The 13,919-nt window shown below is 38.1% G+C and overlaps 2 protein-coding genes across 2 annotated transcripts; both read right to left on the reverse strand.

The window, feature by feature from the left end:
* Positions 1-1,381: 1,381 nt before the first annotated feature.
* LOC100638807 (RNA polymerase-associated protein CTR9 homolog) lies at positions 1,382-11,758 on the reverse strand. The gene is made up of 26 exons (XM_011404838.2): positions 11,548-11,758; positions 11,383-11,481; positions 11,252-11,315; positions 10,973-11,100; positions 9,866-10,003; positions 9,457-9,631; positions 9,262-9,353; positions 9,060-9,167; positions 8,034-8,261; positions 7,619-7,825; positions 7,321-7,449; positions 6,880-7,152; positions 6,550-6,735; positions 6,288-6,375; positions 5,135-5,283; positions 4,458-4,574; positions 4,264-4,409; positions 4,126-4,197; positions 3,773-3,908; positions 3,393-3,527; positions 3,194-3,276; positions 3,078-3,134; positions 2,970-3,011; positions 1,996-2,102; positions 1,796-1,934; positions 1,382-1,678 (listed from the first exon to the last, which is right to left on the reverse strand). The coding sequence occupies exons 1-26, from the start codon at positions 11,611-11,613 to the stop codon at positions 1,471-1,473; spliced, it is 3,372 nt and encodes a 1,123-aa protein (XP_011403140.1). The 5' UTR covers positions 11,614-11,758; the 3' UTR covers positions 1,382-1,470.
* LOC100638934 (eukaryotic initiation factor 4A-like) lies at positions 11,758-13,907 on the reverse strand. The gene is made up of 7 exons (XM_019995055.1): positions 13,465-13,907; positions 13,226-13,385; positions 12,940-13,142; positions 12,756-12,893; positions 12,301-12,444; positions 12,121-12,248; positions 11,758-12,069 (listed from the first exon to the last, which is right to left on the reverse strand). The coding sequence occupies exons 1-7, from the start codon at positions 13,891-13,893 to the stop codon at positions 11,922-11,924; spliced, it is 1,350 nt and encodes a 449-aa protein (XP_019850614.1). The 5' UTR covers positions 13,894-13,907; the 3' UTR covers positions 11,758-11,921.
* Positions 13,908-13,919: the final 12 nt, after the last annotated feature.

Consider the following 13,919-nt stretch of genomic DNA (forward strand, 5'->3'; position numbering starts at 1 on the left):
AGTGCAGCTACTATAGCTCCTTATAGTACAGCTGTACAGTCAGATGATACACTATGAATTCATGTACCCGTAGCTATGCTGCAACAAAATACTACAGTGTATAGCCAATAGTATCACAATATGTGACTTATTAAGTTATTACTAATACTAATCTACTATCGCTGATCGGCTTTACTCTCCACACACAAATGCAGATACTATAATGCATCATAATAGTACAGTTATTGCTCTTCTTTTTCCTGGCTGATGACCTCAACTGTTGACATAACTCTCATAATGATATCATGTATTGTTCAATGCCACAAGAGAACATACTTTAATGTTGGATAAGGCTATATCTGAAGTAGATTTCGCACCATACATTATAACTAATTCTATGCATGCACTTTAAAACTGCAAGCATTCTCCTGTGTACTTGAATCTACACAAACACAATTGCTAATTACTATCATAAGAAACCATGTATGCATAATTGAATCTATATAGCTGAACCTGACTCTCCCTGCATTGTTTTTGCAAGATTATACATATTTTGGATGATATAAACCATGATGCTTTGCCTTTAAAGCTCTAATTATATGAGCACAATTCAATCAGTGCTCCCCATACAAAGCAAATCAATGCACAACTTCCTTTATACCCAATAGGATCAAAATGAACTGGACTATTGAATCATCCAAGCTAGTAAACTAAAGCAGCATTGACTCATAAACAAAAACTGTATACATTTATACAGGGACAAGTACATATTACTACTAATAATAATAATAATTAAACAAATTATCATCACAGGCTAATGAAGAGTGCCTTTATAATATCCCATATACTCTTTGCATACCAGACATCTGTCCACTCTTGTTTTTACTGCGCAGCTCCATCAAGTCAGGATTAACTAATTACACAGAGACACATACAAACCCTAAATGCATGTATTCGTACACAGTATACATAAACTTGGAATTTACGCCCAGCAACAAGTAAAGAGTAACCCATCAAATACTATAATTATGCGCATGCTACATTCTTGCATATACATAGCAAAGAACACAAATTAGGAAAGCACTATATATGTAAATATAGGCTGGTTTACAGCATAACAACAGCAGGTCTGCTGCAATGCATAATTGATACATGAGACTGAATGTGTGTGTTCTTTGAGTATATATACAGTGAAATTCCTACTAACAGCAGCAATCCAGGGGACAGATTTGTAGAGTGACATAAGTGTGTGTTATAATGGAGCAAAAATCTTTATCATCTCTTAGTTCAAAGAGGAGAGTGGGAGTTATACAGTACACACACACACACTAGGAACGAGAGATGGAGCTATAGGGAAGAATATATGGCAGGGAAGAATATATGGCAGGGACATCAAAGGGAGTTGGGAATAAAAGTGATTAGGTAAAAAAGCATAATGGATCAATTGGTGTGTGTGTGTGTGTGTGTTCAAATCAAAGCGTATAAATCATGTTAGTCACTTTCATCATCGTCACTCTCTATCCTTCGACGATTAGATACATTATGCTGTGTAACCTTCTCCTCGACCTCTTGTTCAGCAGTCGTGTCTTCTTGAGGCTCTGGACTCGAGCCCTCTTTAGGTTCCTCACCTTTTGCCTCCTCCTCATCCTCCTCCTTCCCCTCTTCTTCCTGTCTTACTTCATCATTGGATCCACTTCCACTACAGAGAGGGAGAGAGAGAGAGAGGGGAGAGAGAGAGGGGAGAGAGAGAGAGGGGAGAGAGAGAGATAATTAAATTATAATAAAACAATAGCTTAAAAATCCTTTTATCTCCAACCTTTCACTTTCACTTCCAGAGGTACTTTCCTCTGATGAATCTTCTGATTGAAGTGACCTCTCACCAACTTCCTCCTCTCCTTCATGACTCTCACCCTCTCTCTCCTCCACAGCTGTCTCCTCTGTCTTCTTCTCTTCCCCTATTACAAATGTACACATATAACATTATGTGTCTACTTTGATTAGTTGAAGTGGTTATACCTCCAGATTCATCCTCAGATGAAGAGACAAAGGCTTGAGATATAAAACGTTTCTTTTTCCTTCCCTTTCCTCCTGAAGCAGCAGTATCTCCAGTATCTTCTTCATTACTATGAGAGAGAGAGGGAGAGAGAGAGAGAGAGAGAGAGAGAGAGGGGGAAGAAAAATCAAAGGAACACATTCCTACCTAAATGCACAACATTAATTATGCATAAACTAAGAACATGTACACCTACACAAGAAGGCCTGTCTACATTCCATAGCACTATTATCATGGAATACTATACTAATAATCGGGTTACAGGGACACGTCAATGATCCAAGACACGGAGGAGAAATAATACAGCAGACATGAGCCAGCCAAACCCCAAGTGTACACAACAACAAACTGCTAATACAATTAAACCTACTACTGCAAATTAGGGACCGACTTTCTCAAATTAGCTCTCTAATGAAACAGTGAGGCTGTGAGACGCCTTAGGAACAGGTAAAAATGCTCGTCAGCCAATTAAAATACAATTTGTAACAGTAGTAGCAATTTCAGAGTCATGCCCTCCAAATACATTTAGCCTCATATTCCAAACGGATTTACTGTTATTGAATGCCAGCAGACATGTAACAAAGCATTAGCTACATGTGTGTTTACATTCATGCACATAAAGAATGGATGACACAGGCCATATCATGTAAGGATATCCTATACTAAATTATCAAAACAGCATGTGATGTCAGATTGTCTGCATATAAATAATCAGCATAACAAGATGATTGAGGATAATTCCGATACAGCGTGCCCTCTATTACACAAGAATTTTAAAATGGCATTTGCCAGCTGCAACGCTCTATTAGTCATATCCTGTTTTTTTTGATATAGTGCAGTTAGTGTACTACCACCTCAGCGTAGTAGGCGTACAAGTATAGGAATGGTGATGAGTGGTGAGGTACAAATGAATGATGTCAACAATTAGACCATTAACCTTTTTTGTTTCTTTCGTCTCTTCTCACCACTTTCCCTCTTCCTGAGAAAGAGAGAGAGGCAATATTTCAATAAAAGACACTAAACCATATCATGCCAAGTCCTATACCTTTGTCTTCTCTTCTCTCCTCTCTCTTCTTTCCTTCTGCTTGACTCAGAATGTTTCCTTAGGGGAGAGAGATGGGTATTTATTAGAAGGGGGCCAGTTTGTAGCATGTGACATACTTTCTTCTTCTCCTCTTCCTTTGTGGGCCACTAGCACTTGCTTCATTCTCAGGATCATCACTTTGCACATCAGCAGTTCCTCTCTACATGCCAATAACAAATGAACAAATATAACACTGATAATATAATCAATAATAAATACATGAACACAGTAAGTAGGCTATGATCATTGCATATCACTAGTTTATTGAGCTCTAACTTTCTTTCTTGATGGTTTTGGAGGTGGGGAGGCTTCTCTTGTGAAATGAAGAAGGTTCTGAGTCTTTTGAATGAACTCTTGCCTTGCCTGTTCCTGCAGTTGGAGCTGTCTCTCTCTCTCCTTGGCAAGCTTTTCCTAAAATCATGAGACAAACAATACTGTAAACCAATTACTGATACAAATATACTGCAGACATTACACATTATACTTGTCTTTCATGCTATTGCTATGTACATGTACATGTACATGTAGCTGATAAACTTTTAAGTTATGGCCAATGTATATAAAGGAACGAATTTCCAAAAATACATTATAAGCCCATGCTATCTTTTTATGCATAAAACAATTTAGTATTATTATTCAAGTGATTGATCCCTTGCCTCTTGTTCAATCTGTTTCTGGCGCAACGTCTCCATTTCTTTCTCTTGTTTCTCTCTCAGTTCTCTCTCCTCGTCCTCCGACTTGCGAGCCCTCGCTACATGATGCTGCGCCTGACTTAATAAATCAGCACAACGCCTGAGAGAGAGAGAGAGAGGAGGAGGGAGGGAGAGAGAGAGGGGAGAGAGAGAGAGAGGATAGTTGAATCAGAGATTAAAAATAAAACCAAAACAATAGCAAGAATGCATTTTTAGTGGAGATAATGAAAGGTTACACAAAAAGTGAAGACAAGGTAATGACTGATATTTCACTTTCAACACAAAAAATCAAAAATAAAACAAGAACAGTCTCTTACTTTGCCTCATGACTTGCAAACTGAAGGTCAAACTTGAGCCTGTCACCCTCTCGACTTAAAAACACAAAATTCCTACAATAAAACCAAATTGCAATATATAATTAACCACACCCATTAATAGCCACACCCATCACTCACCTCTGAGCCATCTCAAGTTCTCTGACAGCAGACAGGACGTCTGCTAGGGTACTCTGAAGGTTTTTAAGAGTTGAGCTAGCAGACCACCTCTGGACCAAAGCTAAATTAAATAAGAGAAGAGAGTCGTGTGGAGCTATGTGACGAGCCTAAAGGAGAGGAAAATAAAGATACACCACGCCCACACATAGTCGGACCTTAATGAGTGTCGTCTTGCAGTCAAGGATCCGACCAGCTTTGAAATAAGCTCTAGCTAGATAAAGGAGGACCTCGGTGTTGTGAAAATTATAAAACTTTCCAAGACAGTTCTCGTACTATTAAAACAATAAAAATAAAATATCGATTTTACAATCAAGTAATAGTTTGGAGAGTGTATGATGATTATTTCTGCACAGTATGTGCTCAGGTCCCTATGTCAAGGGGTCCGGAGCACAACGTACTATAACAGAGATTAATCTAACTCTGCTGATTAAGCAACTGGAGGAGAAATAGATTCCAGCAGCATAGGTGACAGAGTAGCTCGTCAGTGGATTGTCAATTTGCTCAAAAATTGGGCCAAAGGCCTTATACTATAGTACAGGGTATTTTGACAAAATCACAAGTAGATAGTTCTCCATTTTTATAATTTTTTCTGATACATATACATGTTCTTATGCTGTTTATAAACTTTGAGCTGATTCTGATCAAATTTAGATTTTTTATGAATTTTCAAAGTTGCTCCAAATGCCACGTACGTACTGCATTGTAGTGGTTGTCAGCTACTGAAGCATGCTTTGTGGGAAACCCTGGTACATGTACATGTACACACTGGCTAATGAATGATAAAAGCCATCAACACTATACATTACATACAACAGAGGGTTAACAAACAGACCATCTGTATTGCTGAGATGTACTGCTTCTGCTCAATATAAACGTGGGCCAGGTTAAGCCATACGTCGGGTAACTCTGCAGTCGCCTCACGGACTTGAGCAAAAACATCTCTAGCCTCTCGATAGAAGCCTTTATGACCCAGAACAGCACCTAAAACACCAGATAAAACACTGCTAGGAATACATGTAACAAGAGTATCAATTATGGGGAATATCTATACGTACATGTATAATCAATAGTTAATGAATGGGCTATAATTGGGTGGCCAATATTTACTATAAAAGGCTATACTAGTTGAGATAAGGATAGAACACGCTCTTCATAATGTACACACACAAATACTTGATCGCTTGCCCACACACACGTACAGTACATGCATGGTGACGTCCAAGAGTGGGCAGGTGTTATTATATCGATTAGGTTATTTTATGGGATGGTAGCAGCAGCAGCTATCTATAGGATATTGTAATGAGAATATCATATTAGCCTATCATGACAGACCATACTAGATCACATTACACATGTACAACTGCACCCATTCTTAGTAAGAGACAGTCCTGCTTTGTATCCACTCATTCCCAGCAAGAAATAAATATTCTTATTATACAAGTATTCCCATTCCCATTCCCATTCCTAATACAGGCTACACACAGACCCCCATACTGTTGTATATACATGTACATGTACACATGTGTATTAGCTCATAAAATAAGTTAAGGCTACTTCTGTAGTGTGCAAACACGAGGAGAGATCAATCCTGTCCAATTATTAACTACTTACCACATGTCTCTTTGACGCGCCTAATAAGCTTTTAACGACTACGCACAAATTGATATGGATACCTTTATAAGACACCCCCTCTGTGCTTTTGATGAGCTAATTGTTCACCTAATAAACTATGTCGATTGTCTCGTTTAACTGGGAGTAAGTCTAAACACAGTATCAGGCTATTGAGACTACGCATAATAATAATACCATTGATTCACAAGTCTAACTAAAAGTACAGTCTCATAAATCATTTGGGCCCCTAACTAATGATGGACACCTGGAACTTAATACAGATATATTAGTGTCTGGCAAGTAATTAATAGCAGCATTGCACTGTACTAGTGTTACAGGGTGGTGATAATGTGGTGTGGTATATGCATTTGTACCTATTCCATTAGCAGCATAAAGATTATGAGAGTCTTTATGTAGGACATCTTTATAATAACTGAGAGCTCTGTCTAAATGTCTCTTATCCTGGGAGAGAGAGAGAGGGGGGGAGAGAGAGAAAGAGAGAGAGAGAAAGAGAGAGAGAGAGAGAGGGAGGGAGAGAGAGAGAGGGAGGGAGGGAGAGAGAGGGGGAAGGAGAAAGAGAGGGGGGGAGAGAGAGGGGGAGGCAATTAAGAGGTGAGAATTTAAAGTTATATAAACCTTAGTCTTGTCTCTGTGTGGTTGATGAATTGATGCTAGCCAGACATTCCCAAGCGAGAGGAGAGAATATGTGTCACCTTTTGTCTTGGGGTTCTGGAGTATACGCTCAAATTTCTTCTGTCCCGGGCCCCACTCTTGCTTAGCAAGGTGAAGGTTACCCATCAGTACCCAAGCATCTGCATGATCCTAAAAAATAACCAACGACAACAACAACAATAATAATAATACATTGTTATTTTGATAAATGATATACATACTGTAAGTTCTAAGTTATGGCTTAATTCCTTATAATACAAGTGGCTACACAAATAAGGATTATATTAAAAGTACCTGATTCTTCTGTAGTGCTTCCTTGAACCAGTCTGATGCTTCATAAATCTGCTGTCTGTCTCTTGCAATGCAGCCAAGCCTCAGGTAGCAGTCAATGTATCGCGGATGCTCTTTCAGTATCTCCTTGTATAGTGTCTCCGCCTTTTCAAACTCACAGAGAGCCTCATGGAGTCTAGCCATGTTATACCTGACAGTGACCATCAGTGAATTGTAATACTCTTCATCTTGCATGCACTCCTGGGTGCATCTATCAAGGGACTGGTCGTAATGAGACTAAGAGAGGGAGAGAGGGAAGGAGGGAGAGAGAGGGAGAGAGAGGGAGAGAGAGGGAGAGAGAGGGAGAGAGAGAGAGAGAGAGGGAGAGAGAGAAAGAGAGAGGGAGAGAGAGAAAAGATATGAAAAAAGAGAAAGTACAATAATCTCCCAATTATAAATATGTACTTGTGCCTCATTGTATTGTCCTAGTTTAAAGTGGAGGCAGCCAATGTTGTTCAGTATCTCTGGTGGTATGTCGGTCCCAACTGTCTCAGTGAGTAATTGTGACGCCTTCTCGTAAGCTTTCAGAGAACCCTATACATGTACATGTACATGAGAAAGACGAAGAAAAGAGGCGAAAGATCAGAAAAATGTTAATATCACAATACTAACGCTAATCATTTGTATATAGCATATAATTCTTGCACATGCATAAATATAAAATTTTATAGGGTAATGAATCAAAAATATAAATAATTTGTACCTCGGTATCAGTAGCTTCTAGTATGCCCCCTAGTTCAATCCAAGCTTCAACATCATCAGGAAATTCCTCAGTCACTTTCTTGAGGTGAGTCACTGCAGTGGCTCTCTTCTCAGAGGAGGGGGAGTTAGCGTAAAGGGAACCGAGGATCTTTAGAGTCTCGTAATTACCGGGCTGAGATGCTAGGACCTTCTCAAAACACTGAGCAGCCTGGGGATAGAGAGAGTGATATTGTAGTACTTAAAACACACTGTACATTAACTTATGACGTGCAATACTCAAGAGCCCATTACAGAAAGAGATAATCACATGCAAGACAAACGATGATGCAATAACGACTGGCAATTAATGAGTATTTATAAAAGCTAGGACAGCGATAAATTAATGAGGCCTGAGGCGCTAACGAGGCGTCTCTCACATTTTCACTGTCTTGTCTAGCGAGGTACATCTGCCCGAGACCGAAATGAGGCAGGACAAAGCCAGGAGCAGCAAACTGGGTCGCCTGGTAGTAATACTGGAAAGCTTGGTCGTAGTCTCCTTGGACGTGGAAGGCTCTTGCTAGCTGGTAGCAGCTCTCCGATCTCATCGTCTCAACCTCAGTCCCGTGAAACGCATGTAGAGCTAAATGTTGAACTTTAACATAATCCTATTAAAAAAAAATATTTATCAATGATAGTAGTTGTATAAAAATCATTACAATCCTATTAAAATATAAATAGAATATTAATCAATGACCATAATAGTCCCATTAGAAAATTAAGAAATCATTATCTAGATGATAATTAGCTTTACTATTATTACACAACTACTGAGATGAAAGCTATTTATGTCCATAATGTCTGCCCATCATTCATTTCCACACACTCTGTCACACATTCACAGCTCTAGCAAGCTAGCAGGAGTCACGTATCAGCCAAACTCAGAAAGGCATATCGCATGCTTTATACACTTCCCAAACACACACAAACACTTCACAAACAAGCCAAATACAACAGGAACACAAGGAATGTGTCCTAAGGCATACAAAAGCAATTACTAAACAATCAGATTACTTGTACCTCCAGGCAATAAAACCAACCTCAGGTAATTATACATATATATATATATATCTTTTATAATGTAGTAATATCCTACTACAAGAGACTATACTGTATTGTTGAGGTATATAGTTTTAACAAGGCGTGAGTATGTGGTGTAACCACTCTCTCTCTCTCTCATAAGGATTGAGTTGTGTTTCCGTTAACAATATAATGGGTCTGAATTAGTATCATTTAAAATGTTGCTAACATTATGTCTGCTAAGATTAAAATGGAGAGTGCGTGTGTGTGTGTGTGTGTGATATCAAATACTAGGGGAATATAAAAAGAAATCAATAAAATTGGAAAATTTAGAATAATACACGCACTAATTAAGAATAAAATACGAAATAAATAATTAATTAAACCTTTTTAAAGAAGAAATGATTAGCAAGGTGATTAAGCACCATTGGATTAACCGAATCAATAGTGTAAGCTTTAGACAACAACTCGACACCTCTCTTGATTGAATCATGCTGTGAGATTTAAAAAGACATAAAATCGTATTTAATAATAGCAGGGGTGGTTTGGTGGGCGTGGCTAACCACACCCACATCAAGGAATACTCACTTGTTGGTTATTTAGTTCAAGTATTGCTAGACCAACAAGTGCTCCGACACACTGTGGCTCCAGGTCCAGTGCACGAGTGAAAGCTAACCTGGAAGAGAATGAACAATGAAACAGAGAGAGAGAGAGAGAGAAAGAGAGAGAGAGAGAGAGAGAGAGAGAGAGAGAAGGAGGGAGAGAGGAGACAGTGTACCTGGGCTTTATCAATATTGCCTAGTTTCATGAAACAGTGTCCCATTCCTAGTCTAACAGTACCAGAACAGTTGGGATTGCTCCTCAGGGCTTTCTTGTAGCAGACCAAAGCTCCTTTGTAATCCTTCCTGTTGAAGGAGACACAGGCTTTTCCCAATAGAGCAGGAAGATTATCAGGAGACTAGGAGAGAGAGGGAGAGGGAGAGAGAGAGGGACGGGGAGAGAGAGAGAGAGGGAGAGGGACGGGGAGAGAGAGAGAGAGGGAGAGGGACGAGGAGAGAGAGAGAGGGGGAGAGAGAGAGAGAGAGAGGGAGTGGGAGGGGGAGAGAGAGAGGGGGGGAGAGAGAGAGAGAGGGAGAGACAGAGAGAGAGAGATACATTTAGGCCCAAGTGAAAATGACATTAGTGCTGTTACTTGCTGCAATACAAAGTTGAACTGAGCTTCAGATTGACTCATCTTGTCCCCTTCAAGAAGACAGAGGTAGGCTCGACCGAGAAGATGGCGCGAATCATACATCATGATCTTATCAGCTGTACTGTACAAAAGAGTAGCCTATAGAGAGAGAGAGAGAGAGAGAGAGATGTACATGTATGATGCAGGTAATGAAATACACAAGGTGCTTATGATGGGGGCAAACTACTATTAGTAGTTCATAAGTAATACATAGACAAAAGTCAAACATCAAAGGATGAGAACTGGAACTTAAATACAAAACAATTATGAAGCAGTTATGTCTACATGATAATAACAAGACCATGAAGTGTCTTCTTTAACAGACTACATTAATGTACTAATAGTCATAATACCTGAGCATGTAAGGAAAGGGGATTTTGATGGATAGATAAATTAATTAAGTTATTCATAATTGAATTGGATATAGTAACTAAACAAGTAGCCAATAGTCATTACTCACGCATACAGCAGATAGGGTTCAAAGACCTTCTGATACATAATACACATGTATTTATGTTACATGGTTTTTTCCAAAAAAATGGCTCTGAAATCACCTCAAATTTTTATTACATTTTCTGATATACATTGATGTTCTTATGCTATGTAGAAAGTTTGAGTCAATTCCGACTTCAATTTTTCAAGTTATGGCCATTTTAAGAAATTATTAAAATTCTGAAAAATACCCAAGGCTATAGCCCATGGTTTTTTTCAAAAAATGGCTCCAAAATCACCCCAAATTTTTATTACATTTTCTGATACACATTGATGTCCTTATGCTATGTAGAAAGTTTGAGCAAATTCCGACTTCAATTTTTTAAGTTACGGCCATTTTAAGAAAATGCTAAAATTTTAAAAAATACCCAAGGCTATAGCCCATGGTTTTTTTCAAAAATTGGCTCCGAAATCACGCTAAATTTTTATTACATTTTCTGATGCACATTGATGTACTTATGCTGCCTTCTAATTAGCATTTTATACAAAAAACACTTGTAATATTGTACATGTACTAATATTAGTATCTTGTGCAAAGCAATCTCAGGACATTCTTTTTTTTTTTTTTAAACTTACTTTAGAGAAGTATTCCTTCTTTGTTTCTTTGTCTCTCTCTTTCTTTGCCTTCTGCACATAATGGGCAGCTAATGAATCAAGAGCCATCATTTGATCCTTCTCATGGTCATCATATGAAATATTAGCATCTAAATACGTTGTGTATAACAATAATGGAATAAGATAAATGAATAAATCAATAAGTGATTAATAAATGAAATAATAATAATAATTAATGGAAGATGTACATGTAAAATTAAAAATCTTGTAACACAGAATTAATTTGATTTTATCCCCAACCTGTTCTTGACGTTTGGAGAAGTTTCTCAAACTCACTCCACTTGTCTTGTTTATAATAATGCAGCTAAAAAAAGAGAAAAAAGATACCAAATAAGTGGGTGTGGTCAATACCAAATCACCAATCGGCTTACAGCAAGTGTAACCCAAGTGTGCAACGGAGCCCGTTCATCACGAAGTATTGTGATGACCTCATCTCCCTCCGGTAGCTGGTCAATATCTAACTCTATTACCTGATTAAGGTGGTGGGCATTAAATGGAAACATATTTATTATAATCATTAACAATGATTTACACACCTCGTCTGTGTCTCTGAGCGGTATTTCTACCGATGTGGCACCTGGGAGGTAACGTGTAGAGGCCATGGCGAGGAGTATAGAGGGATTCTAGAGCCCACCTAAAGGAGAATACTCGCCCAACGATCCAACGTGGACCGGCCTATTTTATTCAAAATGGCGGAAGCACGTGAGTGCATGTGGGTTCCGATGCGTGGGCGTATATCTAGTTAATTAATTTTAATAATTTTTTATTAATCAACTAAACCAATAGTTAGTTAACGTAGCAGAAAAAATAAGCACAAACAATTGTGAGCAGCAAAAAAAAAAATAAAAATAAAAGCACGGCAAAATATTTTAAAGCAGCAAAGTCAAGCAAGTCACAGTTAAATTGTAGCTTAGATGAGGTGCTGGGCAAAATCTTGAGGCATCTCATCAATTTGTGTACTGTAATAAGTCTCAAGAGTCTTGATGGTTTGGTAGTCTCTCCTTGTAATGAGACTGATGGCTATACCTTTACGTCCAAACCTCCCGCAGCGACCGATCCTATTATAACATTTATTGAGATTCACAATGAAATGGCTTCCTGTATCTTACCTGTGTATGTAGCTATCTTTATCGTTTGGGAGATCAAAATTACAGACCATTGAGACATGCTGAACATCAATACCTCTCTGAAGAACATCAGTAGCTATCAAAACTCTTGATGCGCCATTCCTAAACTCCTGTGAATAATAAAAGCATGCATTGAGTGCAAGGTGAAAAAAATTAATGTACCTTCATGACCGTCTTCCTCTCTTCAGGAGTCTGATCCCCATGGATACATGATACTGTGAAGTCCTGAGATGTCATGTGATATGCAACCATTTCAACTTTGCGTCTCGTGTTACAAAATATCATTGATTGTTCAACTGATAATGCCTATACATGGAAACATAAGTAAAGAATATACCGTAATAGTTGTGCGGAATTAATTTTTGCGCAGGCTCAAATTAACTAAAATTAATTCTACTAAATTTTATTACATCAAATGAATTAATTTTTGCGCAGGCTCAAATTAACTAAAATTAACTCTACTAAATTTTATTAACATCAAATGAATATCAAAAAAAACTTGCAAATCTAAAAAAATTAATTGCAATGAAAAATTTAAACTATGAAAATTTGAGGTGACAAAATAAACCAGATACAGCATAAGCTATAATATTTCAATAATAAATAAAGTTGCTTACTTCATAAATGTCACAAATGGTGTCAAGTTTGTGCTCTTCCAGTTCAACGTCAACATAAAACTGCTTAATAGCTTCAAGAGGCACTTCTTCATTCTCAACCAATATGTGAACGGGGTTTCTCATAAATTTCTCAGTCATCTATGTTGATTATTATCATAAAATATTATATTATTTTCTGCTGTACTTTCAAGACTTCTGGTGGGAGTGTTGCTGTCACTGCAATTGCCTGTAGGTCTGCCTTGTTGGGAAGATCAAAAAATATATCTCGGACCTGCTCTTCAAATCCTCTTGAGAGCATAACATCAACTTCATCAAGAACAAGTATTTTGATGTGACGTGTATCCAGAGCTCCTTCAGCAATCATGTGCTTAACACGTCCTGGAGTACCTGCATGATTAAAATTAAATTACTGAATTTTCTTTCACAATGATAATAAAAGCAAAATAGATTCATAAATGGGCATGGCTCACCAACTACAACATGCACTCCAGACTGCAGTCGTTTCTTCATATCAACAACTCGCTCTCCTCCAACAACAAGGTAGGCATTCACACCAAGATAGTCACCAAGAGAGAGAACAACAGTGTGTGTCTGACGTGCCAATTCTCTTGTGGGAGACAAAATCAAAGCCTACATACATACATAATTGAGCATACATATAGATAGAGTACATATTGTCCATTCAATACATGATTATATAGCTCTTTACCTGACAATGATGGGACTTGATATCAAGCTGCTGTAGCATTGCAATGCTAAAGGTTGCAGTCTTTCCTGTCCCAGACTGAGCCTGAGCGACTACATCTTTTCCCTGTACACATGGAACGATTGCTCTTTGTTGGATAACAGATGGCTTTTCATAACCGTAAGCAAACACCCCTCGCAAGAGAGCATCTGACAAGCCCATTTCTTCAAAATCATTGAAGATATTCTGTCCTTCTCCATTTTTAGCAGTAGTTTCTTTTTCAACGGCTTGCTCTTGCTTTTTCTTGAGAACAGGTGATGCAGACGGAGACCAATCAAATGAAAAATCAGTAACTTCTTTGTGGCTAGCTTTGCTCTGCTCTTCACTGATTTTTACTTGATCACTGGCCTTTTGAATTTTAGCTGTAGTTTCTTCTTTGGAATCTTTTTGCATAATATGAAATAAATAGTTATGATAAA

Source organism: Amphimedon queenslandica, unplaced genomic scaffold (genome assembly GCF_000090795.2).
Source record: "Amphimedon queenslandica unplaced genomic scaffold, v1.1 AMPQUscaffold_13456, whole genome shotgun sequence".
Taxonomy (NCBI): Eukaryota; Metazoa; Porifera; class Demospongiae; order Haplosclerida; family Niphatidae; genus Amphimedon; species Amphimedon queenslandica.

Excerpts from the sequence above, each read along its gene's own strand:
- LOC100638807 (XM_011404838.2), bottom strand. The coding sequence starts at position 11,613 with ATGGCCTCTACACGTTACCTCCCAGGTGCCACATCGGTAGAAATACCG. Across the intron at positions 3,909-4,125 it reads TTTGCAAGTCATGAGGCAAA|GCGTTGTGCTGATTTATTAA; the intron begins GTAAGAGACTGT and ends TCTCTCTCTCAG. Across the intron at positions 3,277-3,392 it reads CAAAACCATCAAGAAAGAAA|AGAGGAACTGCTGATGTGCA; the intron begins GTTAGAGCTCAA and ends ATTGGCATGTAG.
- LOC100638934 (XM_019995055.1), bottom strand. The coding sequence starts at position 13,893 with ATGCAAAAAGATTCCAAAGAAGAAACTACAGCTAAAATTCAAAAGGCC. Across the intron at positions 13,143-13,225 it reads TGGAGTGCATGTTGTAGTTG|GTACTCCAGGACGTGTTAAG; the intron begins GTGAGCCATGCC and ends TTAATCATGCAG. Across the intron at positions 12,894-12,939 it reads TCCCACCAGAAGTCTTGAAA|ATGACTGAGAAATTTATGAG; the intron begins GTACAGCAGAAA and ends TAATCAACATAG.